Source organism: Leptonychotes weddellii, chromosome 14, assembly GCF_054177405.1.
Source record: "Leptonychotes weddellii isolate Sample4059 chromosome 14, ASM5417740v2, whole genome shotgun sequence".
In the NCBI taxonomy this organism is placed as follows: Eukaryota; Metazoa; Chordata; class Mammalia; order Carnivora; family Phocidae; genus Leptonychotes; species Leptonychotes weddellii.
In genome coordinates, this window is record NC_138382.1 from 79,552,738 (window position 1) to 79,577,634 (window position 24,897).

Genomic DNA, 24,897 nt, shown 5'->3' on the forward strand with positions numbered 1-24,897 from the left:
ATTTAAGTCTCTTACCGTGAGCACTCCAAACACGGGGAACAGCAGGAAGAGCCTATGTGTGCACCGGGCTGCTTACTTCATCTAGACCCTTCGGCACCCACAGCCCCCCTGCCTGCCCTTGCAGAGGTCAGGGCTGGCTCAAGCGCAGCATCAGTAGGTGGAACACCCCAGGGGGGCTCTGGGTGCACATCCCCCACCCCCTTAAAATGCTGTGCCTGCATGCAGGGCTGTGGCTGGAGGCATCCTCCCAGGAAGCCCTGTTCCTGCATCCAGAAGAGAATCGCATCTTAGCACTTTCCTACTAGACCGCCAGAGCTCTGAACCCGCTTCTCACCAACAGGCTGGAGCATGAGGTGACGTTTCCCAGTTTAAATGTCTTTTTAAAAAATTCAACCATGTGACTGAAGAATGCTCCAGTACTAAATTCCACTCTGTCCAACTCCAAAACATGCAGCTCTGACGTCTAGTGTGTGGGCCACTTCGGTCAGGCCCAGGCAGCACTGCTCTGAGTCTACCCTTGACCCCACAGGCCACGGACAGGCCACGGGACTAATGCTGAATTTATCAGCACAAATCACTGCTTACGACTAGATGCATGACCTAAAGCCAAAGGACAGTACCATGATTCTCAAGCATAAAGACCTGGTGAAGTCAGAAAAAAAGGGACAGTTCATAGAAGTTTTACAATTTATTAAATAGAAAAGCTGTCAATTTGAACAGGAGGAAAAAGGGAAGTTTATTCAAAAAAATAACATCTACAGAAAAATAGGCAAGAAGGCACATAGTGCATGTTCTGCCTTCCCTACGTGGGGGAGCAGTTGGAAAGGCACCGTGGACAGCCTCGTGCTAACACAAGGAGGCTCTGCACACTCTAACTTCCTGAATTCTAAACTTCATCGTATAAAACCCCACTTGAAACATGTATCAAAACCCTCCAGCCAAAGCAGTTTTTCAAACCCGAAGGCCCACAGGTGCACTGAGATCGCTGCACACAGTGGCCCACCTGGGTGACCTGGGGCCCCGCGTGGGGCATCCGCGCTCAGGTCTCCCGGGGCAGGCACTGCCTGCAGGCCCGCAGGAGTGGACTCCGAGCCAGCGGGGGCACCAGGTGAGGTCGGAGAGGCACTAGGGCCCTTCTGAGGCAACCACTCACCGCGGCTCCCCTGCTTTCTCTCCTGTTGAAATTAGGACGAGCAATTGACTTATCTTATAATTGACGTTCCAGAATGACAACGGAAAACACTCATTATAAAACTGTGGTTTTCAGGTTTAGTAACTTCAAAAAATCACTGGCTTTTATAGAAACGTCTTCCGATAGAGCGTTAGTCCATGGAGTAGCAGGAGCTCCCCCAGAAGGCTTGCGGAGAAGCCGGTGCGGCTCTTATGCGGGGGTTGCTTCTTCCTGCAGCAGGCTGCTCACACTGTGCGGTCATGAAATTAGCATGTCATGATAAGTATCTTTACTATGGTGAGGACGACATATTTAAAGACACAACGGCATTTCCAAATCCAGTGAGCAGGGACGTCCAGGTGTGAGCGGAGCTGTGACCTGGAAGCACCTCAGGGTTCTCAAGACTCCTCCTCCTCATCTTTAATTTCAGAAATTCTGTCTATAGATTTAAGGATTTCAGCAACAAGATTCAACGTTTCAGCTCCAGAAACCAGCTGCCTAAAATGGAAACGTGGACGTTATGGGCCTGCTACTGCGACAGTCCGACGGTCCCGACAGAAGCCAAAAAGCAGCCCCCGGGGTGGAAAGCAGAATCTGGCAGCTGCCGCTCTTCCCCGGAGGGGCCCAGCCCCGTGGCAGGCAGACGGGGCGCTCACGGGGAGCGACAGAGCGGCCATTTCCGGGGGGGGGGTCTCCTCCAAACTCATCTGCTTCTTATGATGGGAGGGAAACACTGTTATTCCTCTCCATGCAGAACTGAGGTGTTCGGCAGGTGAAGGAGCTGGGACTCTGATCTGTATGAGGTTAGTGCCCTGGTAAAACCAGTGATTACCACAAAGACGGTTCGAGAGCCTGCTGGTCCGGCACATGGCATGTAGCCTCGGGGTTACCAGCACCATCAAGTGCACTTCTGCTCCCGGAGCCCCGTCCGCTGCACACGGTATGGTCATGGTTTCAAACACCAAGCTGAAGACCCGCCCCCCCAGGCCTGCCGGCCATCTCTGCCTCACCCCTGTCCCATGTCCAGGCACCCTCAGCTCCCCCACACTCACTTTATTGAGGAGTGGGCAGTGTTCATGACGACACGGAGGTTCTGCAAGGCCACGTCGGTGTTCTGCTTCACCACCGTCAGGCTGGCGCCCTGGCCAGACCGCAAGGCTTCATTCTCACGCTTGAAGTTAGAGACCTGTGCCTGGAGGTGGGCGAGAGCAGTAAAGCGCTTTGACGGCTGCACGGGAGAGCATCTGAAATGCAGCACGAACCCAAATGAAGCCGGCGGCCTTGGCACAGGCAGTGAGGGGATGGGGGCTGGCCCCCACGGTGGGCATCTCCTGAGGGGGCTCTCGAGGGAGCCGGGCTTCCTCTGTCCTTCAGTCTGCCCTCAGCACTCATTCACAGAAATGGGAAATTCGTGCCAGGCTCCGTGCTGTCCCAGACAATACAGGACATGCCCACCACCCTCCTGCTCAGCAGAGAGAACAGGGCCGGGGGGAGAGCTGGCGTGGCCTGACTGCGGGAGCCACCACTGTTGGGAGGCTCCTGGACCCTGTGCCCATGCTGTCCAGTCACCTGGAGCAAGCTGATCTCCTGTTTCAGCTTCATGACGTGGTTTTCTGCCTTCACAGCCCGTTTCTGTCACCAAAAAAAAAAGGGCATCAGCACCGTGTAACACGGCGAGACACGGATATGGAACGAAGGCGGGCTCTGCCCCCACCCAGGGGCCTTCGGCTCTCACGACCCGGCAGCTCAGCCCATTGTGAGGGACCCCTCCTGGCGCTGGGCCCCTGCGGCTGACAGCAAAGGAGGGGGCACACCCGCTCGTCACAATGCCCCCCAGCCCCCCGTACCGTCATCAGCTCCAGGTTCTGCTCCACCTGCTGGACCACTGACTCCAGATCATGGTAGTCACTTTCCTCCTTGATCATTTTGGCTTCCAGCTTCCGCTCCAACGTCCTCACCCTGGGGACAGAGAAGACCAAGCTGTCGATCACTCACGCATCTCATTCTCAGAATTCATTTGAGAGGCAGTTAAGTGGGGCGGGGCAGATGAACACCGCGAGGGCGCCGGGCCTCAGTGAGGCCGATTGGAGATGTCAGCCGCAGAGCGCGCTCCTCAGCTGGCTCGCCATCCAGCGCTCTGCTGCTTTTAGCAAGCGCCTGGCCGGGGTGGGCCGGGTGTTTGAAATCAACTTTCACTCAGCACACGAGAACGACGTGGGATGCTGACAACCCACAGACGATGAAAGTCAAGCTTGGTTCCACCGCCATCACTTTGTTATTGACGTTTGAAGCGCAGCGCTGACTCAAAGCTTACGTACATTTCTGTTTGAGTCTCAGAGAAGCTCTGAACCTCAGTCAGCTTCCTTCTCAGCTTAGAATTTTCATCTTTCAGCTGCAGAAGAAGAAAATCCTTATTAGAAACTTTGTGTCTCACTCAAGAGGAGTCTGCATCTCTGCAAACTGGTTCTGGAACTTCTCAATAAACTAACATTGTAGGGAGTTAACCTACTGTTTGCTTATGGAGAAAAACCACGAGTGGAAGAATCTCCCTTTAAAGGCCTATGGTCACGGACACCAATTTTACTCCTAACTCTCTTTTAAGTGATGATCATTTCTAAACAAATTTCTTCTCAGAACATGGCGAAACGTCCCTGAGCCGACGCCTGAAGCAGACCCTTTCCTGACTGGGGGGCCCTTGGAGGGTCTCCACGGCTCCTGCCTGAGATGGGCCGCACCCCACCGTCCCGCACACTGCTCTTCCGGGGGCACGTCACTCGTGGAATCTGTCAATTCGGGAGACCGCCGCACAGGGGCTCTGGCAGACAGCCGCACCGCAGACCATCTTGTCCTTGGAGCCAAGACCCCAGGCCACCAAGGCCACCGGAGGCTCCAGGTCACCTGTGAGTGCGCTGCAGAGCCCCCTCACTTACTGCTTCATAGCTTATCTGCAGTGTCCGGAGATGCCTGTCTCCCAGAGACTCTCCATGGGCTGCGAAGTCTGTGCCGGGGCTCCCTGCCGGAGAGGCGCGAGAGTCAGAGTCGCTCAGCGTCCACGGGGGCAGCGTCTCGGGCGCCACCAGCTCCGACGGGGCAGAGAAAAAGGAGACGTATGTGCTGCAGGGTGACGTGCTGGCGGTGACCCCAGAGGAGCAGGTCTGCTCCACAGTGGATGGCAGGTAGGCCCCGTTCCACCCGTCGTCCTCATCCTCGTCTTCGTCCTCGTCCAGAAGATCGCCAGCCCCCGTAGGGTCTTCAAAAAATGGCTGCTGATATTCTAAGCCATACCCCATGGTCTGGGAGGTCGGGGAGTTGCGGCCGAGTCCCAGTGAGTGTCTCGTGGCTTCCTAAAGAAAACAGTCGGAGGCACAGCTCAGACCCAGAAGCCGCTGGAGGCCCGTCTTCTGAGGGGCTCAGCAGTGGAACTCCCAGGAAAGAGGAGGGCCAGGAAGGATCCCAGCAGCTTCTCCACCCGACTTTCCCATCAGCGTTAGCTGCAGGCTCCCTTTGCCCCCCAGCTCCTGCAGGGTATCCCACGTCGGAAGAGAGATGTCCTTTGGACGTTTCTCTGTGTACGGTCATCACAGATGATGCCTTGGATCTACCTTTGAATAAATCCTGTTGTTGGCTGTATCCTCTCCTGACAGGCTGAGGTTCTTGGTTTTCAGAAACTCTTTAAAGGAGAATGGATTGGCCTCTGCAAGATCTCCAAGTTTATCATCTAAAACAGTATGACACAACACAATTGCAAAACGTCTCCCAAATCATTGAAAAGAAACTTCCTCATTAATTTCTTTTTCTAAAACACAACCACATCTAAAATCAGGACTGCCACCCTCCTCATCCCACCAGAATTCAGTGACACTAGGAAATGAAAAACCTAGCCAATAAAACTAAAAAGTTTTTAAAGATCTACTTTCACATTCTGAATTCTCCTTCCCAGGGCACCTGGCTGGCTTGGTCAGTAGAACGGGTGACTCTTCACCTTGGGGTAGAGTTTACTTATGAATTCTCCTTCCCACTCCCAACCCCCTGGTTCCCACTCCTTGCTGCCCATGGAGACCACCTGGGGATCTTTGGGATGACAATGCACCTCCACTCCCACACAGACTCAGTTAGTTGGCCTGGGACATAACCTGCGCTGGGGGCCATCCAAGAGTTCCAACAGCGCAGCCAGGTTGGGGATCACTGCTCCATCTCTATCCATTTCCCTGCTCACCCATCCTTCCCTTCTCTCTTTCCCTACCTCCTTTCCGCTCTCCCAGCAATGACCATCTGAGCCCAGGCGCCAACCTTGTGCAAAGTTTTCTAGCCCGTGCTGCCTCTTCAGACCCCTTTGGTGTGCCTTCCCACATCTCTGTCGTCCTGCACATCAGGCTCATCTGTCCTTGTACCCTCTCTCTCTCTACCCTGGGGCCAAGACTGAATCTGTGGGACTCCACCCCCACTTGGCACACTAATTATATGCTGTCAAACTGACAACCAGCCACAGGGCATGTGTGCTTGGCGCTTTGTGTTGGGTAGAGGGAAGAGAGGATTGCCCAACTACCCTACCTCCAAAATGTGTCTCTTGGGCTCCTGGCAGACCTTGCTTAGTACATTTCCCCTTTCCGTAGCCAAAATCTGCAAAGAGATGTCATCACCTTAACGTGATCACAGAGGCCTCTGTGACAACTTGTTTTCAACACAGGGTCTCTATCGCAGTAATTCTCACAGGCTGGGGAACTTTCCAAACACAAGCCCCCGGCTCCTACCAACGGAGACGGTATGGCTTCCATGGGCCCTGCCATGTGTGATTCAGAAAAAGCTCCCGGTAGGCTTTGATGACCAGTGTGGCTGCGCATGCCCTCCTTTGTCTTGTGAAACCTTCTGAATACCCTCACGGGTTGCAATTCTCCTCTGAGACCCTGATGAGACCCCACCTAAAGGCTCGCCCCACACCCTGGACGCCCTGCTCCTGGAAGAGTGACAATGAACTGAAAAGCCGGCCACTGCCCAGCAGCTCCTTTGCCTCACCCCCCCCCACCCCCACGAAGGAGGTGGTTTATGGTGCTCCCGCTGGGCATACCTCTCTTCTGGCACTTACCATCCTACACTGGGAGTGTCTGTGCTGGGGAGGGGGCCCCCCAAGGCCAGACTGCGAGCTCCTAGCTGGCGGGGCCGCTCTGCACCTGTGTGTTCCCAGGGGCCGGCACACAGCGGCACTCGGCGCCCCATCGCTGGGTCAGGGAGCGAGTTAAGGCTACAGCGAGGTCCCTACAGGCAGTGCCGGCTGGGGGCTCCCTGAGGCTTGTCTCTCACCTGTGTCTCCCACGGAAGCTAGCACCGGGCTGGGCACATAGCACATAAACGTCGGCCGAATGCCGAAGAAGTGGGAGTCCAGGTCCCTGCCATGGGGGCGCTCACAGTCTAGCTGGGGGAGACAAGACCGGCGCTCATAGAACGCTGGAGCTGCAATAACAACGAGAGCGATTGGCCGCGCGCCCCGCGGCCCGCCTCACCTGCAGCCCGGCCCGGCGGGGCGGGGGCGGCCCCGGGGCCCGGCGGGCTCGGCCCCGCCGCCCGGCCCGGCCGCTCACCGTCCGGAATGACGAGGCTCCGGGCTCGCGACAGCGGGGGGACGCCCGGGCGGCGCGCGTAGCCCGCCATCGCCGCGGGCCCGGCAGCGCCGGCCCTCCCTAGCCTGGCAGCGGCGGCTCCATGGCCCCGGCTCCGCCCCGGCCGCGGCCCGAGCCGCCCACCCCCGTCGCCCGCCGCCCGGCCGCCGCTCCCAGCCTCTCGCTGCGGCTTCCGCTCCCGGCACCGGAAGCGAGCGCCCGAACGCCGAGGGCTGGCGCCGTAGGGGCGGGGCGTCGGGGGCGGGGTCGGAAGTGACGACAGAAGCAGGGGGCGGAGACCCAAGATGGCGGCTATGGTCCTGGCGACGGCGCGGCTGCTGCTGCGCGGCTCCGGCTCGTGGCGCCGCGCGCGGCTGAGGTGAGCCGGCTGCGCGCCGGCGGCCGGCCGGGGGCCGGGGCGGCGGGCGTCCGAGCGGACGCTCAACCTCTGGCTTCCCCACGCGCAGACGCGGCGCCGCTGGTTCGGGCTCGGGCTTCGGGACCCCGGCCTTGTCTCCGAGGCGCTGAGGGCGCTTCCCTGCCGGGGGCCCCGGGTGCGGGCCCCGAGCCCCATTCGCCTGGTCTCTCCCGGGCCGATGGGGCCGTCGGAGGCCACGTGTCCTCTCCTGCCGCGGGCCCCTTGTGAGGCCGAGCCCGCGGGGCCTCCGTGCCTCGGGCCGTCGCGCCTTCTCCGCCCCCACTCGCTCTCCCGCTTCTTGGCCTCAGGCACGTCCCCTCGGGCCACAGTTGGGGGCGGCCCCTGCGTGTACGCCGGCGCCGGGCGCGGGCGGGAGCGCGGGCAAAGCGGGAGCGGTCGTGTAAACGCTTCCAACGTGGGGAAGGGGGGTCGGGCGACAGACGGGGTGGCGGGAGGGTCTGACGTGAGGGGCAGGGCGGAGGGGGCCGCAGAGATGAGGAGCGAGAGAAGGGCAGCCGCTGCGGGAGTGCAGTGAGAGCAGGCCGGAACGGGAAGAGCAGAAGCCTTGGCGGTAAGGAGCCAGGCGTGCTGGAGCGTGGGCCAGCGGCCACTGGGCCTGGGACCCTGCGGCGGCTGGAGAGCGAGCTGGAGTCCAGGCCGGGGCCCTGTGGGCCCGCGCAGGGGTTTGGCTTCTGTTGGGCTCCGGTGGGGCTGCGTGTGCGAAAGAGCTTGAAGGCGCCGGCTGCCGGCAGCGTGCAGGGCTGTCACTGTCTTAGGAGAGGTGGAAGTTAAGGCCCAGACCCGACCAGCTTGCCCAGGCCCCTGGGCCGAGCCGGGGTTTGTACCCAGCAGTGGTGTTCCCGATCACACCCGTGTTGTCCTGGGGTGTGTGGAAACGAATCTACAGAAAGGGGCGCATCCGGTTTTGACGTGGACAGAACGTGACCGGCCGGGCGCAGACGGTCGCCGCAGGCTCGGTGGTCTCGGGTCTGTTGTAACTGGGTCTCTCCTCCGTTTAGGTCCGGAGCTCCTCCCCACAGGCCGTTCAGCAGTGGCGGTGCCTATCCCAACATCCCGCTCTCATCCCCCTTACCCGGGGTGCCTGAGCCTGTTTTTGCTACAGTTGATGGACAGGAAAAGTTTGAAACCAAAGTCACCACGCTGGATAATGGGCTTCGCGTGGCCTCCCAAAACAAATTTGGACAATTTTGTACGGTAGGAAGTAAGTACTGTTGGTGGTGGTGTGGGTCATCCCGTTTGTTTTCATGCCCACGTGCCTCAGTTGATTGTTATGCTTTATACGTCGTCTGTGAGTTGTGTTCTGAGTGGAAAAGTACGGCGTAGACCCTGAAAACAATACACAAAGCATGAACCACCACGTTGGCGGTGGGCTTTTTCCCCTTTCCACCTTCATAGAAATCTAACACTTTTCTACCGTAAATATGAAGCATCAACTCCATCAGTGTCAACGTGGGTGTGCAGCTGTGGGGACGTAGCCCAGGTAGTGGACACATCATCACCCTCACGTAATTAGGTCAGCCTGTCTGATCACGTTCAGTTTTAAAGGTTTCTCTTGATTAAATCCCCCTAAAACCTCCCCTTTTCAACGTTTGCTTTAACCTGTCAATTTTCTTTTTATTGCCAGTTCTTATTAATTCAGGATCAAGATATGAAGCAAAATATCTTAGTGGAATTGCTCACTTTTTGGAAAAATTGGCATTTTCGGTCAGTGTCCTGTTTGTAATCTTTGAGCCTATACTTGAGAAGAATCTATCAAGTTTTAATTTTTTTAGAATGGTTATTTTAATAAGTGACTAACCTGCTAAGATAATCCTACTAGAAGATATTTAGGTTAAAAGATAACTTGATTTTACATGTTTTCGAAGTAAACAAATTTTTTTCTCAAAGAACATTTTAGAGGTTGTTTTGGATTGCGTATTTAGGTTTACTTATTTATCTTTACTAGTCGACGGATCGATTTAACAGCAAAGATGAAATTCTGCTTACGTTGGAAAAGCACGGGGGTATTTGTGACTGCCAGACGTCAAGGTACGCCATCGTATTTTGCATCCACGTGGAACTGTGGTTCTTATCTTTGGTCAGAGTCTCACTGAAACCTACGCCCTGGAGAGGCTTGTGGAGGTTAGGGGTGAGAAGTGAGCCTGGCCTAGGCCGGGTTGGGTGGAGAATTTGGTGGGGGAAATATGCAGGCAGCAGCACTTAGAGAAGAGAACCCGTTGGAGGGCCAGGCAATACCCAGAGACTGCCAGCTGGGCACTAGGGATGCAGCAGGCCCTGTCCCCAATATGCTCGCGGATCTGGCAGAGGGCTGCACCCCAGGTAATGGACACAAGAGCCAGAGACCGAGACTGGTGGGGGACAGGCAACTAACCTGGTCTGGAGTCAGGAAAGGAATGATAACAAAGTCATCATTGGACTGGTCTTGGAGGAGTTTGCCACACCGACTGAGGGAGGAGGTGGCCCAGAACAGCACGGGGAGAGGCTCAGCCAGGAAGAGGCAGTGGTCTTTTTGGGGACAGGGGGAGGTTCAGTATGTAGCCAGCACACAGATGTAGGGGCGCTGTGGATAGGGCAGGTGGTGTTTGTCTGCCACGTGTGGCCTGTCCCCCAGCCGCATAAGGCCGTGCATATTGCATGTTGACCGTGAGTCGGGGCAGCTGATGCTCAGGAAGCCCGTGCTAAAAGGGCCCCCGTGGCAGGGGGCCTGTGCTTGTGGAAATGTCTCAGGGTGGCTCTTGTCCATTTTGGCTGCGCAGCTGCTGTCACTCCAGTGCATGCTGGAAGTTGTCCTGTAAGGTGGGACATAGCGAGTGTGTGCTGGTCCTCAGTGCAGCGGGGGGAGTGGCCCCCGCTGGCGTGTACCTGTGGTGACCTCAGTGCCTCACGTCGTTGCTTCTTTCAGGGACACCACCATGTACGCTGTGTCTGCTGACTCTAAAGGCCTGGACACGGTGGTTGGGTTGCTCGCTGATGTGGTCCTGCACCCCAGGCTCACAGGTGGGCCCGGGGCCGCATGAGGGGGCTGAGGGCTGGGCCCTTGGGAGGCACGTGGAAGCGCTGCCCCTGAGGAAGAGCGTTGTATGCAGCCCTCGAGGTCAGCTACCAGTGAGTTGGCACGATTTCCTTGGAAATAACGCTGATGGTCAGAAAAGTCCTTCAGTGAGCTCAGTACTTTGACATAACTCTGTGCTTTTTAACGTTCTTAGTTACATTGGGTCTTTCATTTCTCCTTTTTTTTTTTTCCTTTAAAATTTAAGTACTCGCTACACCCAACATGGGGCCCAAACTCACAACCCGGAGATCAAGAGTCGCATGCTCCTCTGACAGAGCCAGCCAGGCGGCCCTGGGTCTTTCACTTCTGAAAGGCATTTCAGACTGTCTTTAAACACCAGGCTGGTGTGCCACCAGAAGCTTCCACGTCCCTGTGTCCATCCCCTTCCTTGGCCTGGTGGTGGCAGGACTTTGAATTCCGTGCCCGCAGTGGACCAGAGAGGGCCCTGCTGCCCGTTGCTGCTGCCCTGGCTGCGCCCTGGTCACGTCAGCCTGGCCTTGTAGTCCTTCCAGTACTTACTCCAGGTTGCTGATGAAGTGGCAGCCATGATGCCGGATGGTGCCTCTTTTGTAAGCACCTTCCCATTCCACATGACTATCCTCACAGCAGTCCTCTGGGGAGACGGGTCAGGGGCCTGAGTGCCTCTCCTGGGAAGGAAGCCGGGGCTCGGGGCAGGTCCAGGTGGCTGAGCCGGACAAGAGGCCCAGTGCCTCCAGGCCCTGCCCCCTCGCTCACACAAGTGCCCCCAGGTCTACCCCAGATGAAGGCCGAGGAGACTGCCAGTGTCTGCAAGCCGATGACCCTTGGCCCAGCCTGGCAGCCTAGGCCCAGTGCCATTTCCCTCCTGGCTGGTATGGGCTGAGCCTTGTCTGGGTTCCTTGCAGATGAAGAAATTGAGATGACACGAATGGCTGTCCAATTTGAGCTGGAGGACCTTGACATGCGGCCTGACCCAGAACCGCTTCTCACAGAGATGATTCATGAGGTACTAGAAAGCCCGCAAGCACCCGCCTCCGCCTCCGCGGCCCTCCCAACAGCAGCATAGTTGAGAGGGCCCATCTCCCTTCCTGAGACCATTCACAGGTTATAGGTGTGGACGGAAGATTCTTAATTCTCAAACCTGCAACTTATGCAAGTTTTTCACGTTCTCATTCTTATAGTAATAAGGTCTTGATCCATTTCCAGAATGATTTTTTTATTTTAAGTGGGGTTTTTTTGAGACTTCGTTCTGGAGAGAGAGATTTTACTGCTTTTGTAAGCAAACGAAACTGCTTTTGCCAAATTAGCAAAGCTAAGCAACCGTGGGCTTTTCCTGCCACAGCTGGGGTCATGGCAGGCCCAGCTCCGCAGGGGGGAGACCTGGCCGTGGCCTCTCTGCCACCTGTGTTTCTCCTTTCTTTTGTTAGGCTGCTTATCGGGAAAACACAGTTGGCCTCCACCGTTTCTGCCCCACAGAAAACATAGCAAAGATCGATCGAGAAGTGCTTCATTCGTACCTGAGAAACTACTACACCCCTGACCGCATGGTGCTGGCTGGAGTCGGGGTGGAGCATGAGCACCTGGTGGAATGTGCCAGAAAGTACCTCCTGGGAACCCGACCGACCTGGGGATGTGAGAGGGCTGTGGACGTCGACAGATCGGTAGCACAGTACACTGGGGGGGTTGTCAAGGTAAAGCCGAGATCGGGTATATGTACTTTCTTTACTTTGTTTTTGGTACGTTCTTAGCTTTATCGCACAGGTGTTAGAATGAGCTGTGTATTCTTGGCTTTGCCATAATACACGTTGTGGTATCAGGGCAGGACGTGTTCCTTGTTTAAAACTGAGAGCTTGTTAAGAATGCATTTAGGGGCGCCTGGGTGGCTCCATGGTTAAGCATCTGCCTTCAGCTCAGGTCATGATCTCAGGGTCCTGGGGTTGAGCCCTGCATCGGGCTCCCTGCTCAGCGGGGAGCCTGCTTCTCTCTCTCCCTCTGTGCTCTCTTTCTCTCCCTCTCTCCTCTTCAAGTAAATGAGTAAAATGTTAGAAAAAAAAAAAGAATGAGTTTAGCTTCACTGGAAGGTTAAAGGATCGTTCTTTCTTCTAGAGGGAGTTTACTGATGTTCGTATATGATTTCTATAGAACCGTGGTGGGGTCTTTTGCCTTTTTTTTTTCCCTCAAAGTAGGCTCCACACCCAGCACGGAGCCCAATATGGGGCTTGAACACACAACCCTGAGATCAAAAGTTGGACACTCAACTGACTAAGCCACCTAGGTGCCCCAGTAGAACTGTTTTTAGGCTGATCTGGCCTGAGAGGTTTTTCAGGCCTGCTTGTTTTCTGTGTGGGTACACTGTTCACTCTCTTTGCTTATAGCTGGAAAGAGACATGTCCAATGTCAGCCTGGGCCCTGCCCCGTTCCCCGAGCTCACGCACATCATGATAGGACTGGAGAGCTGTTCCTTCTTGGTAAGTCCCAGCCGGGTCCTACCACATTCTAGAGCCAAATGTCACCTCCCGGCAAACCTCTGCCCTCATGTCTCCCGCAGGAGGAAGATTTCATCCCCTTTGCCGTCCTGAACATGATGATGGGGGGCGGCGGCTCCTTCTCAGCTGGTGGGCCCGGCAAAGGCATGTTTACCAGGCTCTACCTTAATGTGCTCAACAGGTAGGTTGGATTCTTTTCACCTGGCTGTCCCCAGGGTCACCAGGCCCAGCCGAAGGTGCTTTTGGACTGTGACACCACCTTCCAGGTGTCCCTTTGTCCCTGCTCCCTACAGGCACCACTGGATGTACAACGCAACCTCGTACCACCACAGCTATGAGGACACGGGCCTCCTGTGTGTGCACGCCAGCGCCGACCCCAGACAGGTGAGGGCCAGCCCCGAAGCGGGCGGCCTCTGCTTCCTGTGCAGCTCGTGTCTCAGGATACAGAGCTGGTTTCTCGGAGCAGGGGTGTCATTGAATTGGAAGAGACAGACTGTTAGGTCCAGATCACACTCTTCATCTGTATCTTCTTCCCTAAAGGTTCGAGAAATGGTGGAAATCCTCACAAAGGAATTTATTTTAATGGCTGGAACTGTGGATGTGGTAAGTATAGCACAGAAACGACACAGAGCCGACTCCAGACATCCCCACGGTGTCGGCAGGTTAGAGAACACGGTGTGGGGGTGGCTGGCCTCTGTGCTCCCAGCACCGCCAACATCCCAGCCAGAACAGTGCAGCCCGGGGGTGAGCCAGGCCTACAGCTGAGCTCCTCCCCTGCTCCCTGGTCTCAGCACCGGGAACAGTCGTTGCCCTGCCAGCACTGGGCCTGCTCACACCTGCCTGGCCCTGGCCCTCCTGGAAGAAATGGTGCAGAGCGGTCTCGTGTGTCCTTTTCAACCACCCTGCAGAACCATGGGAACTAAAGCCACATCACACAGGATGAGCAGGCCTCTCGGGGTGGTTCTCGAGCTCTCTCCTAACTTCCATTTTATGTTTTGTTTTGCTTTTTTGGTTTTGTTCTGTTTTTAAAGATTTTAGGTTTAAGGTAATCTTTATCCGTAGCATGGGGCTGGAACTCACAACCCCAAGACCAAGAGCCACGTGCTCTGTGGACTGAGCCTGCCTGGCACCCTGAACTCCATTTTGTGTTTTAACCTGAGTCTTTGTTTCCTCGTTTGTTTGGCTTAGTTTTTGTCAGCTTACGTATTTAGAGATCTTGTTTCTTCGTGGACCAGCCCTGGTACAAATAAGCAGATTCCATATGCACGCGCATAGAAGGCCTGGAGGAGAGCCCCAGCGTGTGGGCTGAGTGCCTCTGAGGGTTGGCGCACGGCCTTCACCTATAGATCTTTCCTGCTCAGTCCCTACTTTTTGCAATAATCACATGCTCCCTTTTTAGTCAGAAAAAGTTTAAAAAAAAAAGTATTTCAAAAAAGTAATTTTACAAAAATGTATTTAAAAATCAGTTGGGGGGGCTCCATTAGTGGCCTGCTAGGGAAGTACTTCCCGTTAACGTGAAGCTAATTTGAGGTAAGTTGTAAGTATTTGCCCGGAGTTGGCAAAGTAGAAAGGACTCGTCTGCAATTAGGAGTCTTCTTGCTTAGACGGTGACACGGAATCTCCGCAGCTGGTCTGTCTTGCAGCACGTGTGTGCTGCTCTCGCCGGCCACTCCGGTCCCTCATCCAGCCATGTTTCCGTGCCCTCCGGTTTCACGCTGAGCTTTGTGGATGAAACTTGCCGAAGTCCCAACATCGTCAGTTTCACCCCTGGTCAGAGAGGCTCGAGGCCCAGACTTGGTAGATCGAGCTGGTCCCCTCAGAGTTTCCCCGGGGGCACAGGGAGCAGGGTTGCCTGGGCCCTGTGCCTGGGTTCAGCGTGGAGCCCCTGACTCTTGGATTTGTCTTCCTTGTGACGTGGCCTTGACAGGGCGACGGTGTGTGAGCTGTTGTGAACTGAACCGTGTGACTTGGTGGTTGAATCCCAGGTGGAGCTGGAGCGGGCCAAGACGCAGCTGATGTCCATGCTCATGATGAACCTGGAGTCCAGGCCTGTGATCTTTGAGGACGTAGGGAGACAGGTGCTGGCGACCCGTTCCAGGAAGCTGCCCCACGAGCTGTGCGCGCTCATCCGTGAGTACCATGCTGGGGGCCCAGATCGGGCTCCCTCCTTTCCCTCCCAGGAGACTGCCACAGACCTGTTTCCTCGTGGCTCCTGGACCCGTGAGCCCTCACCCTGGACCAGCCCTGCCTCGGGTCCCTGAGTACCGACCCCTGTGACCCCAGCTTTTCACCCCCTATAAAGGGGCCTTTCACCACTGCTCCGGGTTTCTAAGCCGACTTGGTGAGCTAATGGACGGAAACGCTCCACACGGGGCTCGTGTGGTGGCGCCCTCTGTGACTTGAGCCCAGGTTTCCATGGCCTCCTGTGGGTGAATTGCAGGAGGTCCTTGAATTTCCCTGTGTGTCCTGCTTTGGGGGACGAGTCTATGCTTCCATCAGCTCCTGAAAGGGTCCGTGACCCCACAAGGGTTAGGCCGGTGGTTCTTTGGTGACGATTGTTACCTCGTGGCGGCTCCAGCATGCATCCCGTCCGCGGGTGCATCCTCACCCCCCCCGCCCCGGGGAGCCCCTCAGACCATGGAGCACAACAGTACCCGATCTCCCTAAGGCCTCGTCTTCTGTAGGAAAACCAAGCTACTGGTCAGTGTGTTCCCACAGTGCGCTTTTCGTGCCCACACAAGCTGTGGACCCAGGTCCCTCTTGGGGAGGCCAGGCTGCGCAAGCGGCTGCCTCCCTACGAAGCCCCGCAGCCCCTCCATGTGGGTAGCTCTGCAGACAAGGAGCTGTTCCATTATAGATGTGTCAACTTCTCTGGGCAGGCACATGTCTACATTTGAAAATTCTTTTAAACCACTGGTACTTCTCCGTTTACCAAGAAAAACCCGATACTTCACCCTGACTCACAGTATAGTCCCCACAACTGAATCTGGACCCTCTGGAGTCTGCAGCCCGGCCTCAGACCCCCAGGGCCTTGAGGGGCCGCAGCCACACCCGGAGACGGAGTCCGTGCAGGAGGCGGGCAATCCCCTGAGGTATTTTTGTCCCCCGTGCCAGGCAGCGTGAAGCCGGAAGACATCCGGAGAGTTGCCTCTCAGATGCTTCGCAGGAAGCCCGCAGTGGCGGCCCTGGGCGATCTGAGCGACCTGCCGGCCTACGAGCACATCCAGGCGGCGCTGTCCAGCAGAGACGGGCGCCTGCCCAGGATCTACCGGCTCTTCCGCTAGAGGCCGCCCGACTGCGGCTGCGGGAGTCGCGTGTGATTGTACGTGTCTCTGGGTGTGAGTTTAGTGCAAAGACTCATAAACGGTGCAAACCATGGGACTCTTGAACAAATTTAATGTCGCCGAGCACAGCTCAGTTTCTGGTTCTTTGCTGTTGAATAAGCCACTCGGTGGAATAAAGGTTTGCCCTCACTGTGGCTAGAAACCAGCGAAGTGCAAGAAGGTTCAAGGCAGACTGCTGTTGGGGAGCAGGTCAGCGTTGTTCCTGTCGTCCTGCGCCCCTGGAGATCAGCAGTGCCGCACTGTCTCCCCACAGTCAGCCCCCGGGGCACGGCAGGAGCCCCTGGTCTGCTTCATGGAGCGTTTTTCTCAGCACGGTTTTCCTTCACCCTCAGCAGCATCCCTGAAACAGGGCTGGAAGTGGGCAAGCGGGGTGTCTCCCTGAGGGTCGTCCAGTTGGACCCAACACTGCGAGGCCTCTTGTCCTTTAATTGTTCTGATTGCGGGCATGTCTGAGCACACAGGACGGGAGGCGGGGTTCTCAGACTCGGTGGCCGGTCCGGAGAGCAAAGCCGGGAGCGTGCTGGAGGGGAAGGCGCTGTGAGGAGTGCCGCAGGGCCCGGTGAGTCTAGCAACGTGGGCTAGCTTTGTTAGCTTTGTGGTTCTCCAACGTGAATGCGTGTAGAGTCCCCAGGAGCCCACGTGGGCCACCTCTTGTAGCTGCAGGGCCGCTGCTGTCCCCAGCCCTTGGCAGCCTCGGCATCCTCGGCCGCGCAGGCAGGAGGGCAGGGCTATTCCGAGGAGATCGACTCGTGAATGTTACTTCAGTTATTTAATCCACTTATTCTGCCGGAGCCCATCATCCTGTTTAGGTGCCTTTCTAGCACACGTGCCAACGACTACATTTGCGGAGGGGGGCGCACAGCGGGGATGCCAGGCCCTCCATGCCCGCTGGGGTGGGGCCCAAGGGAGATGAGCCTGAGTTGGAGGGCAGGTGGGCAGCAGTATGGACTATCTTGTCGTTTCTGTGGTTACCCCAGGGGGAGGGCAGCACCCAAGGGAGGTAGAGGGCAGGAGCTTGGCCGCACTGCAGGCATTCAGGGGGGTGGGGGGTGTGGGGTGGGGGGCAGAGCTCGGGAAGACATAAGGCCCGGGTGGATGTTCGTCAGAGTGTTTTTCTGACCAGAAAAGCTGAAGCGTTGCCCAGACCCAGGGTCTGGAAGCTGGTGCTAACCTGCCTGTCCTGCTTCCCCACTGGCTTCTCCCCGGACCCTGTCATGGCCTGGCCCCTCTGCTCCCCTCGGCATGCAGCCACGCCCCCTCCCCATTCTGGGCCCCACGTGGCCCTCAGGGCTGGCTGCCGCAGGCTCAGCAGGTGCCCAAGGGAGGCCTGGCGTGAGCAGAGTGCGTGGAGGCGATGAGAGCCGGGTCTTGAAAACCACCCTCATGCTTGTGCTTCTCGATCTCGGTGAAGCTGGTTTTCAGACTGGCCCATATCTGCATTCATCTGAATTTTAACCTTTCTAAGCAAAACCTGTTCATCTCAAATCTCCCGGCTGCTCTTAAGGGAGTATCCTGACTTGGGACCCGTGACCCCTCAGGTGTGTGTCACGATCCCCACAGACACGAAGCCCCGTCTCAAGCCAGACTCCTCCATGCTGCACCATCGCTTTGTCCTGTTGGTCAGAGATGGTGCCTGGGAAGATGCATAAAAATGCCTCCTCTCCAGGCCCCCTCACTGCAAAAGTCTGTAACAGACGTTTTCAATTCATGATTCAAAACTCAACGGCACATTTCTTTTGAGTAAAATTTTATACAATCTCGTTTCTTGAAGTCCGATGGGGTTGACTGGACCTTCTCATGAACAGACTCTCCCCTCTGTGTCAGAGACCGGGTGTGCCTGGCTCCGTGTTGTGGAAGTTGGCACTAATAAAGGGGGTACACATGCCCTGTGGAAGTGACTTCATTTCCTCCACTCAGGTCTGGGGTGTCCCCTTCTCCCTTAAAAGCCCCCCTCCAGCCAGCCCCATGGTTGGGGTGGCAGCTGGGTGCAGAGCAGGTGGCCCCGGGGAGCCACGGTGTACCCCGAACTTCCTGCCATTGAACTGGACACCCTTGTTTTCTGAGAACATCAGGAGAATGGGCTGAGTGTACAGATGATCTCTTTCTAGGACTCAATCTTTGGCCAGAAAGAGCTTAAGATTTAATATATGGATTTATTTAAAAATATAAATATGGAAAAATAAATAATTTGAAAGACTAGATTGAGTGCCCCTTGGTTTTCCCACATTCAGAGCCTGTCTTTAGAAGCCATCGTGGGCGATCACGCGCTCAGCCCTCGAAGAAAGAAGAGATCCGGAATGTGGTGGGGACACCCTAAGCTTCCCCTGCTTTCTCAGGCCAGGAAGTGCGCTACTTATGTTCATGCTGTTTGAGGCTGGCCATGTGTATGCAAACAGTCTTAAATCACCAAAACCAGAAGAGGACAGGGAGGTGGCTTCATGGCTGGATGGGCCGGGCCAGCCCCCCAAGATCAGAGGTGGCCCTGAAAACAGGCCAGGCCTCCTTGTCCCAGCGGGACTGTGTTCCCTCCTTGGAAGTCGGCTGGCTCTGGCCTGACCAGCCGGGCCTGGGCTTGGTCCTCATGTGCACCGGTGGGACAGAGACCACCCCCCCACCACCCAGCCACCTGACCCTGAGCAGCTTACGTCTTTGGTACCGGGCCCGCTGTGCTCAGAGGGGGAAGGGCACCTCCCAGTTTGCACTGGAGGGGTTGCTGGGGGGCTGCCAGCCCCGGCTCTGGGTGAGCGGGCGGCTCCAGGCCCCGCCCCACCCAGACGCCTGCCCCCCGGGACCGCGCGTGTGGCCGGCGTGGGGCCTGCCGGGACGTGCTGTAAATGAGCGTGGCTGGTGTCGTTCCGGGCGGGGTCACTGGTGCCTCGGTATCACTTGGCCGGTCTGCTGGCCTCCCCATGGGGTTCTGGGTCAGAAAGCGTGTCAGTCTCGAGCAGTGGTTTGTTGGCAGCCCAAAAAGGGGGAGAAGTCCCACACAGCAACCTCTTCCGTCTTTAGGGGCTTTTGATCAAGTAACCTCCCGGTGGAGGTGCCAGAGGTCCTCGGGCAGACCTCAAGAAACAGTACAAATAGTACTCGAGTGCTGATTCTTCAGTGCCTGCTGTCTCTGAATTTCTTTGGAAATCCGTCTTTTAATTCCTATTAAGTACAGTTCTCGGTCAAACTTGCCGGCAGCTAGCGGGATGCTGTGGAGGAAACGGTGTCAGCCAGGGGGGCCGGCTGTTTCCGCAGCCTCCAGGAGGCCAACTCTGCTGCCCAGTCCCTGAGGGCCGCTGGGACCCGCCGCATACCGAGCGTGACCACTGCCGCCCGTGAGCAGAAACCCCTCCAGAGCCCGGGCCAGGCCTGGCCGCATGCGTGTCACAAAGAGCCAGCCAGCCCTGACCCTCACTTCAGAGCAGGAATCCCGCCCCCCGGCCCCCGGGGCCCCGAGGGCGGGACACGTGAGGACATGTGGCCAGGGTACTGACTTGTCTCTCCCCGGCCTCACTTTCACCCGGAACAGGCCGTACACGGGGCGATGGTCAGACGTCTTGATGCCAGGGCAGGAGGAATACTTGATGGGACAGATGTCACCCTTGTGGCGGCTTCTGTACATGACCCGGTCCTGCAGAAAAGAGCCCACAGACAGGGGCCCGGATGCTGCACAGTTTCGCTGCAGGGCTCGGCCTGCGTGCCTGTCACCTCGGCTGTGCTCGAGCAGAGTCCTTGCGTCAGATCCCCCGCCCCCCCAGAGCCTCTTCCCGGAGCCCCTCCCCCGAGCCCAGTGCGGACTTGTGTCCGAGCACCCAGTGTGGAGGGGGTGGAGCCAGGGGCTCAACCAAGTGACAGCGCGGGGCGTGTGCCTCGCTGTCCCGGGACCAGCAGACGACCCTCAGAAGGGCCTTTGTCGGGGGGCACCGCCCCCAAGCCCAGCAGTCTCGGAGAGGTGCGGTCACTAGCCCGGAGCGGCTCAGGCCCGAGTCTGACCGCACCCCACAGGCCCCGCGGCCCGCGGCTGCTGCCCTCACGGCCAACCTCAGTCCTCAGCCCACGGTTCGGAAGCGCGAGCGGACCCAGACCTCGGCCGCAGAGCCGGGCCGGCGCCAGGGGCGTGCTCACCGTGTAAGAGGGGGTCCTCTGCTTGGAGGTGGTGTCGTAGGAGTCCTTCCCAATGTCGAACTTGTATGATGGAAGGAAGTGGATGTCCGGCTCCTGGAAACCCCTGAAGACGGACCCTGGAACAGTCACAGCCCCACGTCAACCCCGCAGGCTGCGCCTTCTCGGGGGTGGGGAGGCCACACCTCCTCCCTGAGACCTCACCTTTCTTCATCTCCTGGGTGAGCTGGTCATGCTGGAGCAGGACAGACACCTTCTCTCCCAGGTCCTGCTTCAGGATGGCCTCCACAGCCACGCGCCCACCGCTCAGACGGAAGTTGAAGTCTCCAAACCAGAACACCCCATCGAACCGGGTGGTGACATCCGCTGGCCAAAATGGGAAAGCGTGTGAGCCCGGCCCTCCGTGCTCACCATGCCTTAGCGACAGGGACTGGTCTGTGTCTGGCCAGAGCCACAGGCAAGGACTCCTCAGGGAAGAGGGCGCAGCCCGTGGTGGGGGGTGTGCTCTGCAGCCTCCTGGGTCGACAGTCGGGGTCACGATTCTCTCTCAAACAGCAACAGACATCCGGGGACGCGTGGCGCCCTCACGCTCACAGGAGCCCACACTTGCCACGCACGCTGCCTCCGCCAGGGCGCTGTCCTGCGGGGCAGCCAGGGGGCAGGGGGGGTTTGGAGGGGGGGGCGGGGGGGAGGATGCAGAGCCGGGCTGGTGAGGCCGGGCTCCTCGTGAAAGCAGCCGCCAAATGCGCTGACAGGGTCACAGCTCGTGAGGAGCCCAGCGCCAGGCCTCAGCGGTTTTATTTCCATTGGCTGGTGACTTTCTAGACTTTTCTAACCTGGATTCTCAAAAGCTCTCAAAGTTTACTTTCACTAAAGTACCCAGAGAAGAAGGCGGCAGCGCGCGGACGGGGGCTCACCAGCGTCGGAGCGGAAGGGGCTGGTGTCCGGCACGCTCCTGGGCAGGGCCAGGCCCTGGACGGTTCTGCTATAGTCCAGCAGCCTCTCGCTCACCTTCCCGTCCCCGGCTGTGAGAACAGAGCGTGGGGGGGCCCTCTCCAGCGAGGCTTGTGGACACGGGACACCTGGCGCTCACCGCCCCCCAGCCTGCTCCACCCCAGCGTCTGCGGCGGCCCGCCCCACCGGGTACTCTCGCCCTGAGCCCCACGGCCTCCGCCACACCAGCCCCCTCAGCGCCCAGACCGGAGCCGAGCGCTACCGGAGGACACCGTCACGGGGGGGCGGGGCCTCTGCCTTCCAGACTCTCCAGGCGGACATCGGGGGCGCGGTGTCCCTAGCGCCTGGACTTACAGGTGAAGTGGGACGTGATGAAGAGGAAGGAGGTGCCGAAGAAGGTGAAGCTGACGCCCAGGGCCCCCTTGGTCTTGATGTGAGATACGATGCGCGTGGTCACCGTGGAGCTCTCCACCTCTGCGGCATGGAGGGGCGAGGCTGACACGGCCGCCCCTGCCCGCCCCGCGCGCACCCGCTGGGTGGGGGTGCCCAGGGCGCCGGCGCAGAGCAGACTGGCCTGCCTACCTGAGCAGAACCAGATGAGGTCCCTGCGGATGAGCACGGACATGTAGAGCGCCCCGTGGGCCGCGGAGTACAGTGTGACGTAGCGGGGGCCCAGCGTCTCCTGCAGGCGCGTCTCCCACTCCCGCCTGCACAGGGAAGCCAGGACAGCCTGGGAAGGGGGCTGGAGCCTCCCAGACCCGCCACCCCTCACCCCGCAGCCCAGACAGCCGCGCCATCGGGCGTCGTCCCGCAGGGAGAGTGGCGGACCGACAGGCAACACGAGGGCCCCTGGGCAGGTTCCAGGCTGATGCTCTCCCGCTACCCTGGGGGCCGGGAGCCTGGCCCCTTCCCCTCCTGAGGGGTGGGATGCCCGAGTGCTGCCCTCACCCTGCAAACCCCAGGCATGCTGCCGGGGCGCTGCGGACCTAGGACCCCGCGGAGGGGTCGGCTTGAGCCAGGGCTCCCGCAGCTCTTCACTGCCATTCTTAGATCAGCGGTGAGTCAACAAGAAGTGAAGCTCGTTTGTTCTAAGTTCTCTGAGCGGCCCACAGACCAGGAAGCGGCTCTGGCGGGCAGCCCCGGCCTGCTGCGGCCTCGGCCTCGCCCCACACGGGGCTCTCGGGCCGCAGCAGCTCCAGCCCCGAAGGCCCACCTCAGCGCCGCTGCCAGGGACCGGGGGGCTGACGGGCTGGGCACACGTGGGGCAGGGGTGCACCCTACCTGTCGGAGCAGCCCTCCTGGACCCCGACGACGTACAGGTCCTGGGCGTAGTCGGCCTCGGCGGGCAGCAGGAGCTCGTCCAGGTTTGGGGGCAGCTCCTGCGAAGAACCGTGTGTAGCGAGAGGCTCCCGCAGGACCAACAGCCCCGGCCTCTCCTGCAGCACGGGGACCAGCGCTGCCCGTGGGACGCGTCCAGGGGAGCCTCAGGTCTGGGCAGGCCGCCCTCCACCCCAGTTGGTCACCGCCACGCCCGCGTCTGTGCGGCGCCCTCGCCACGCGGCCCGTGCCCCCAGGTACACTCCGGGTGGGGGGGTGCTGCCCAGGCCGGGCGCCCCAGTCCCGCGGGCGAGCCTTCCTCCACCCTGTGGCTGCATGTCGTGGCCTCCAAGCCCTCAGGGCCCTGGACGAGAGCGCCGTCCCATGGACAGGCACGGTGGCGTCCCAGGGACCGTGGTGCCGCCGGCCTGGGCACCTGCCTCCTTCAGCCCAAGGGAGAATCACTTCTGTCTCCTTCCGGGGGCTCTGTCGTCAGGGCCCCTGGTTCCTCAGCCAAACTCTGTGCCGGTGGCGGCCCCGCCTTGTTTCCCCCGCAGCACCTGTCGCCCCGTGCCAGCCTGGGGCACCACCGTACGGAGGGACGTGCCTTCTGTGATGTCACCACGACAACCAGGGGCGTGCTAGGCAGTCCACGCCCGGCCCCCAGAAGTCAGAGCACATGCGGGGGACGGAGACCGCCAACCCGGGGACAGTCCTTGCCGCGAGGAGGGAGGCCCAGGGGAGACGGCTGAGCTGGAGACAAAGCCACCCACACAGCGTCCAGGGGGCCCCAGAAGCACAGGCCAGAGATGAGCGCGCAGACCTCTGGCCTGTGCGCGGTCAGGACACAAAGCACCGTCTCGGCAGAGCGGCTGGAGGCCTCCGCTGTCACCTCCTCACAGAAGCTGCCGAGTGAACGTAACCCAGGGTGACCCCAAGGTGACAAGGACCAGACCAGGCCGTGCAGGCTCACGGACGGTCATGGCCGGCCCAGCGGTGGGGTGTGGACAGGGGGAGGTTGTGCATGGGGGCGGGGGCTCTAGGGAAATCTCTGTTCCCTTCAAATCTGCCCTGAGCCTAAAGCTATCCTAAAAACAAACACGCACGTGTAAGAAAACCACGTGTTCTGCCCCCAGGCAGTGGGGAGGTGGGTGAGGCAGGGGCTTTCTGGGTGACCCGGGTGTTGGGGAGAGGCCAGGCAGACGGTGTGCGGCGCGGAGGCCCCGGGAGAGAACCCGAGTGGGAGTGGGCGGCTTACCTTCTGGCCTTGCATGTTCCAGGTGGCCACGAAGAGGGCCATGTTGCGGTCTGGGAAGTACCGGGCCAGCTCCTCTGCCCCCATCAGGGCCCCGCTCGCCAGGAGACTCCCCTCCAGGTAGCTCCTGTGGAGAGAGGGCAGCCAGAAGTCGAGGGTCTGAACGGGCAGACCCGGGGGTGGGCCAGGTGCAGGGACACGCCTGCCGGGCATACCTGTGGCCTCAGGCCCCCACAGTTGTGTGGAACCCCAGTTTTCGGGAGGCTCTCCCAGAGCTGGGGCTTCCTGAGCGCCCATGGGTTGGCAGGAGGCACAGCACGATGGTCCACTGCCCTCTTGGAAAACCCACTGGGTTCACAATTCTACAAACACCAGCATACATTCAACTTTTCGGTCACCTCCTGAGACCAAGGACTTGAAGGTGACATCTGGGCTCTTGGCCCTGGACAGCAGCAGCCTGGGGTGACGCGCACCCTGGGCCAGGGGCTTGCCTCCACCTCAGCATGGCCTCGGGGGCCCTGAAAGCTACAGGGGGCACGTCCACCCTCACGACAACCGCCGGTCACAACCCGTTTCAAGAGTTCCGGAGCACAGCGTGCACACGGTTACAGCCCCGCCCCGCCGCCCGGCCCCGTCGGCGAGCCCGTGCGGCCACTGAGCTTCATCTGGGGACTGCGGAGTCCGAGTGTCCTGTAATTTTCACGTATCATGAAACAGTAGCACCGTCTTCTCAACCACGGGAAAACCGTCCTCAGACGACGGACCGAACAAAATCAGCCTAAGACTGCGTTTGTGCCCTTGTCCAGCCGGTGGCCTCGAGGCTGCTCTCTGCTGCACAGGTGGACGAGCCCAGCACATGCACACAGGCCCGGTCACCCATGTTAGGGCAGGACACCAGCCTCCCTGTGTCATCTCTCCTCTTGCACGGTGTCCACCTGTGGCCGCCTCAGTCTTTCTCCAATTGTCTGTGGTCCTCCTTTTGCTGGGAGCTCTCCTTCCAGAACTTCTTCCAACCCAGTTTGAGATCAGTCAGGATGCTCCTGGAATCAGTACCCAGGCAATGGCCATTCCTGTGTTTGGTCATTTTGTCTCCTAGGTCTTTTAGTCCCATCCATCTGCTGCAGACATGGACCAACAGTCCCCCCACCCAGTGCCTTCCATCTGCTGCAGACCCTGACCACCCGTGCCCCACCGAG

The 24,897-nt window shown here is 58.8% G+C and overlaps 3 protein-coding genes across 10 annotated transcripts in view; 1 reads left to right on the plus strand and 2 right to left on the minus strand.

Moving 5' to 3' along the window:
- Window positions 1-675: 675 nt before the first annotated feature.
- On the minus strand, window positions 676-6,942 carry ENTR1 (endosome associated trafficking regulator 1). Of its 3 annotated transcripts, XM_081803954.1 has the most exons (10): window positions 6,748-6,942; window positions 6,470-6,619; window positions 5,723-5,791; window positions 4,774-4,889; window positions 4,102-4,515; window positions 3,490-3,563; window positions 3,019-3,130; window positions 2,741-2,803; window positions 2,224-2,363; window positions 676-1,669 (listed from the first exon to the last, which is right to left on the minus strand). In XM_081803954.1, exons 1-10 carry the CDS (start codon window positions 6,815-6,817, stop codon window positions 1,570-1,572), a joined length of 1,308 nt encoding a protein of 435 aa, XP_081660080.1. In that variant the 5' UTR covers window positions 6,818-6,942; the 3' UTR covers window positions 676-1,569. The 3 variants fall into 3 exon arrangements, with proteins under 3 accessions (XP_081660080.1, XP_081660081.1, XP_081660082.1); XM_081803955.1 differs by lacking the exon at window positions 6,470-6,619 and having other exon boundaries at window positions 6,670-6,941; XM_081803956.1 differs by lacking the exon at window positions 6,470-6,619 and having other exon boundaries at window positions 6,748-6,940.
- Window positions 6,943-7,029: 87 nt separating this feature from the next.
- PMPCA (peptidase, mitochondrial processing subunit alpha) lies at window positions 7,030-16,210 on the plus strand. Of its 3 annotated transcripts, none has more exons than XM_081803951.1 (13): window positions 7,030-7,144; window positions 8,203-8,405; window positions 8,829-8,908; window positions 9,150-9,232; window positions 10,107-10,201; window positions 11,141-11,241; window positions 11,663-11,926; window positions 12,611-12,703; window positions 12,784-12,902; window positions 13,015-13,105; window positions 13,262-13,324; window positions 14,707-14,851; window positions 15,836-16,210. In XM_081803951.1, the coding sequence occupies exons 1-13, from the start codon at window positions 7,071-7,073 to the stop codon at window positions 16,003-16,005; spliced, it is 1,581 nt and encodes a 526-aa protein (XP_081660077.1). In that variant the 5' UTR covers window positions 7,030-7,070; the 3' UTR covers window positions 16,006-16,210. The 3 variants fall into 3 exon arrangements, with proteins under 3 accessions (XP_081660077.1, XP_081660078.1, XP_081660079.1); XM_081803952.1 differs by having other exon boundaries at window positions 15,840-15,974; XM_081803953.1 differs by lacking the exon at window positions 15,836-16,210 and having other exon boundaries at window positions 14,649-14,790.
- A 1,585-nt stretch (window positions 16,211-17,795) lies between these two features.
- The window catches only part of INPP5E (inositol polyphosphate-5-phosphatase E), a 12,491-nt gene continuing 5,389 nt past the window's right edge, over window positions 17,796-24,897 (minus strand). The window contains exons 3-11 of one of the 4 annotated variants that reach the window (XM_081803949.1): window positions 23,705-23,828; window positions 22,411-22,508; window positions 21,712-21,836; window positions 21,484-21,603; window positions 21,093-21,200; window positions 20,380-20,541; window positions 20,179-20,281; window positions 19,548-19,766; window positions 17,796-19,262 (exon numbers count right to left, since the gene is read on the minus strand). In XM_081803949.1, the coding sequence (XP_081660075.1) occupies window positions 19,130-19,262; window positions 19,548-19,766; window positions 20,179-20,281; window positions 20,380-20,541; window positions 21,093-21,200; window positions 21,484-21,603; window positions 21,712-21,836; window positions 22,411-22,508; window positions 23,705-23,828 (1,192 nt within the window). In that variant the 3' untranslated portion in view covers window positions 17,796-19,129. Of the gene's footprint in view, window positions 19,263-19,547; window positions 19,767-20,178; window positions 20,295-20,379; window positions 20,542-21,092; window positions 21,201-21,483; window positions 21,604-21,711; window positions 21,837-22,410; window positions 22,509-23,704; window positions 23,829-24,897 lie in introns of those variants that run through there. The other 3 variants (XM_031041021.2, XM_081803950.1, XM_031041022.2) reach the window with 3 other exon arrangements.

Coding starts and splice junctions, on each gene's coding strand:
- ENTR1 (XM_081803954.1), bottom strand. CDS start 6,817: ATGGCGGGCTACGCGCGCCGCCCGGGCGTCCCCCCGCTGTCGCGAGCC. Junction 4,890..5,722: donor CCAAGAGACACATTTTGGAG/GTAGGGTAGTTG, acceptor ATACTGTTTTAG/ATGATAAACTTGGAGATCTT. Junction 1,670..2,223: donor ACTGCCCACTCCTCAATAAA/GTGAGTGTGGGG, acceptor TTTCCATTTTAG/GCAGCTGGTTTCTGGAGCTG.
- PMPCA (XM_081803951.1), top strand. CDS start 7,071: ATGGCGGCTATGGTCCTGGCGACGGCGCGGCTGCTGCTGCGCGGCTCC. Junction 8,406..8,828: donor ACAATTTTGTACGGTAGGAA/GTAAGTACTGTT, acceptor TTTTATTGCCAG/TTCTTATTAATTCAGGATCA. Junction 12,903..13,014: donor TACCTTAATGTGCTCAACAG/GTAGGTTGGATT, acceptor TGCTCCCTACAG/GCACCACTGGATGTACAACG.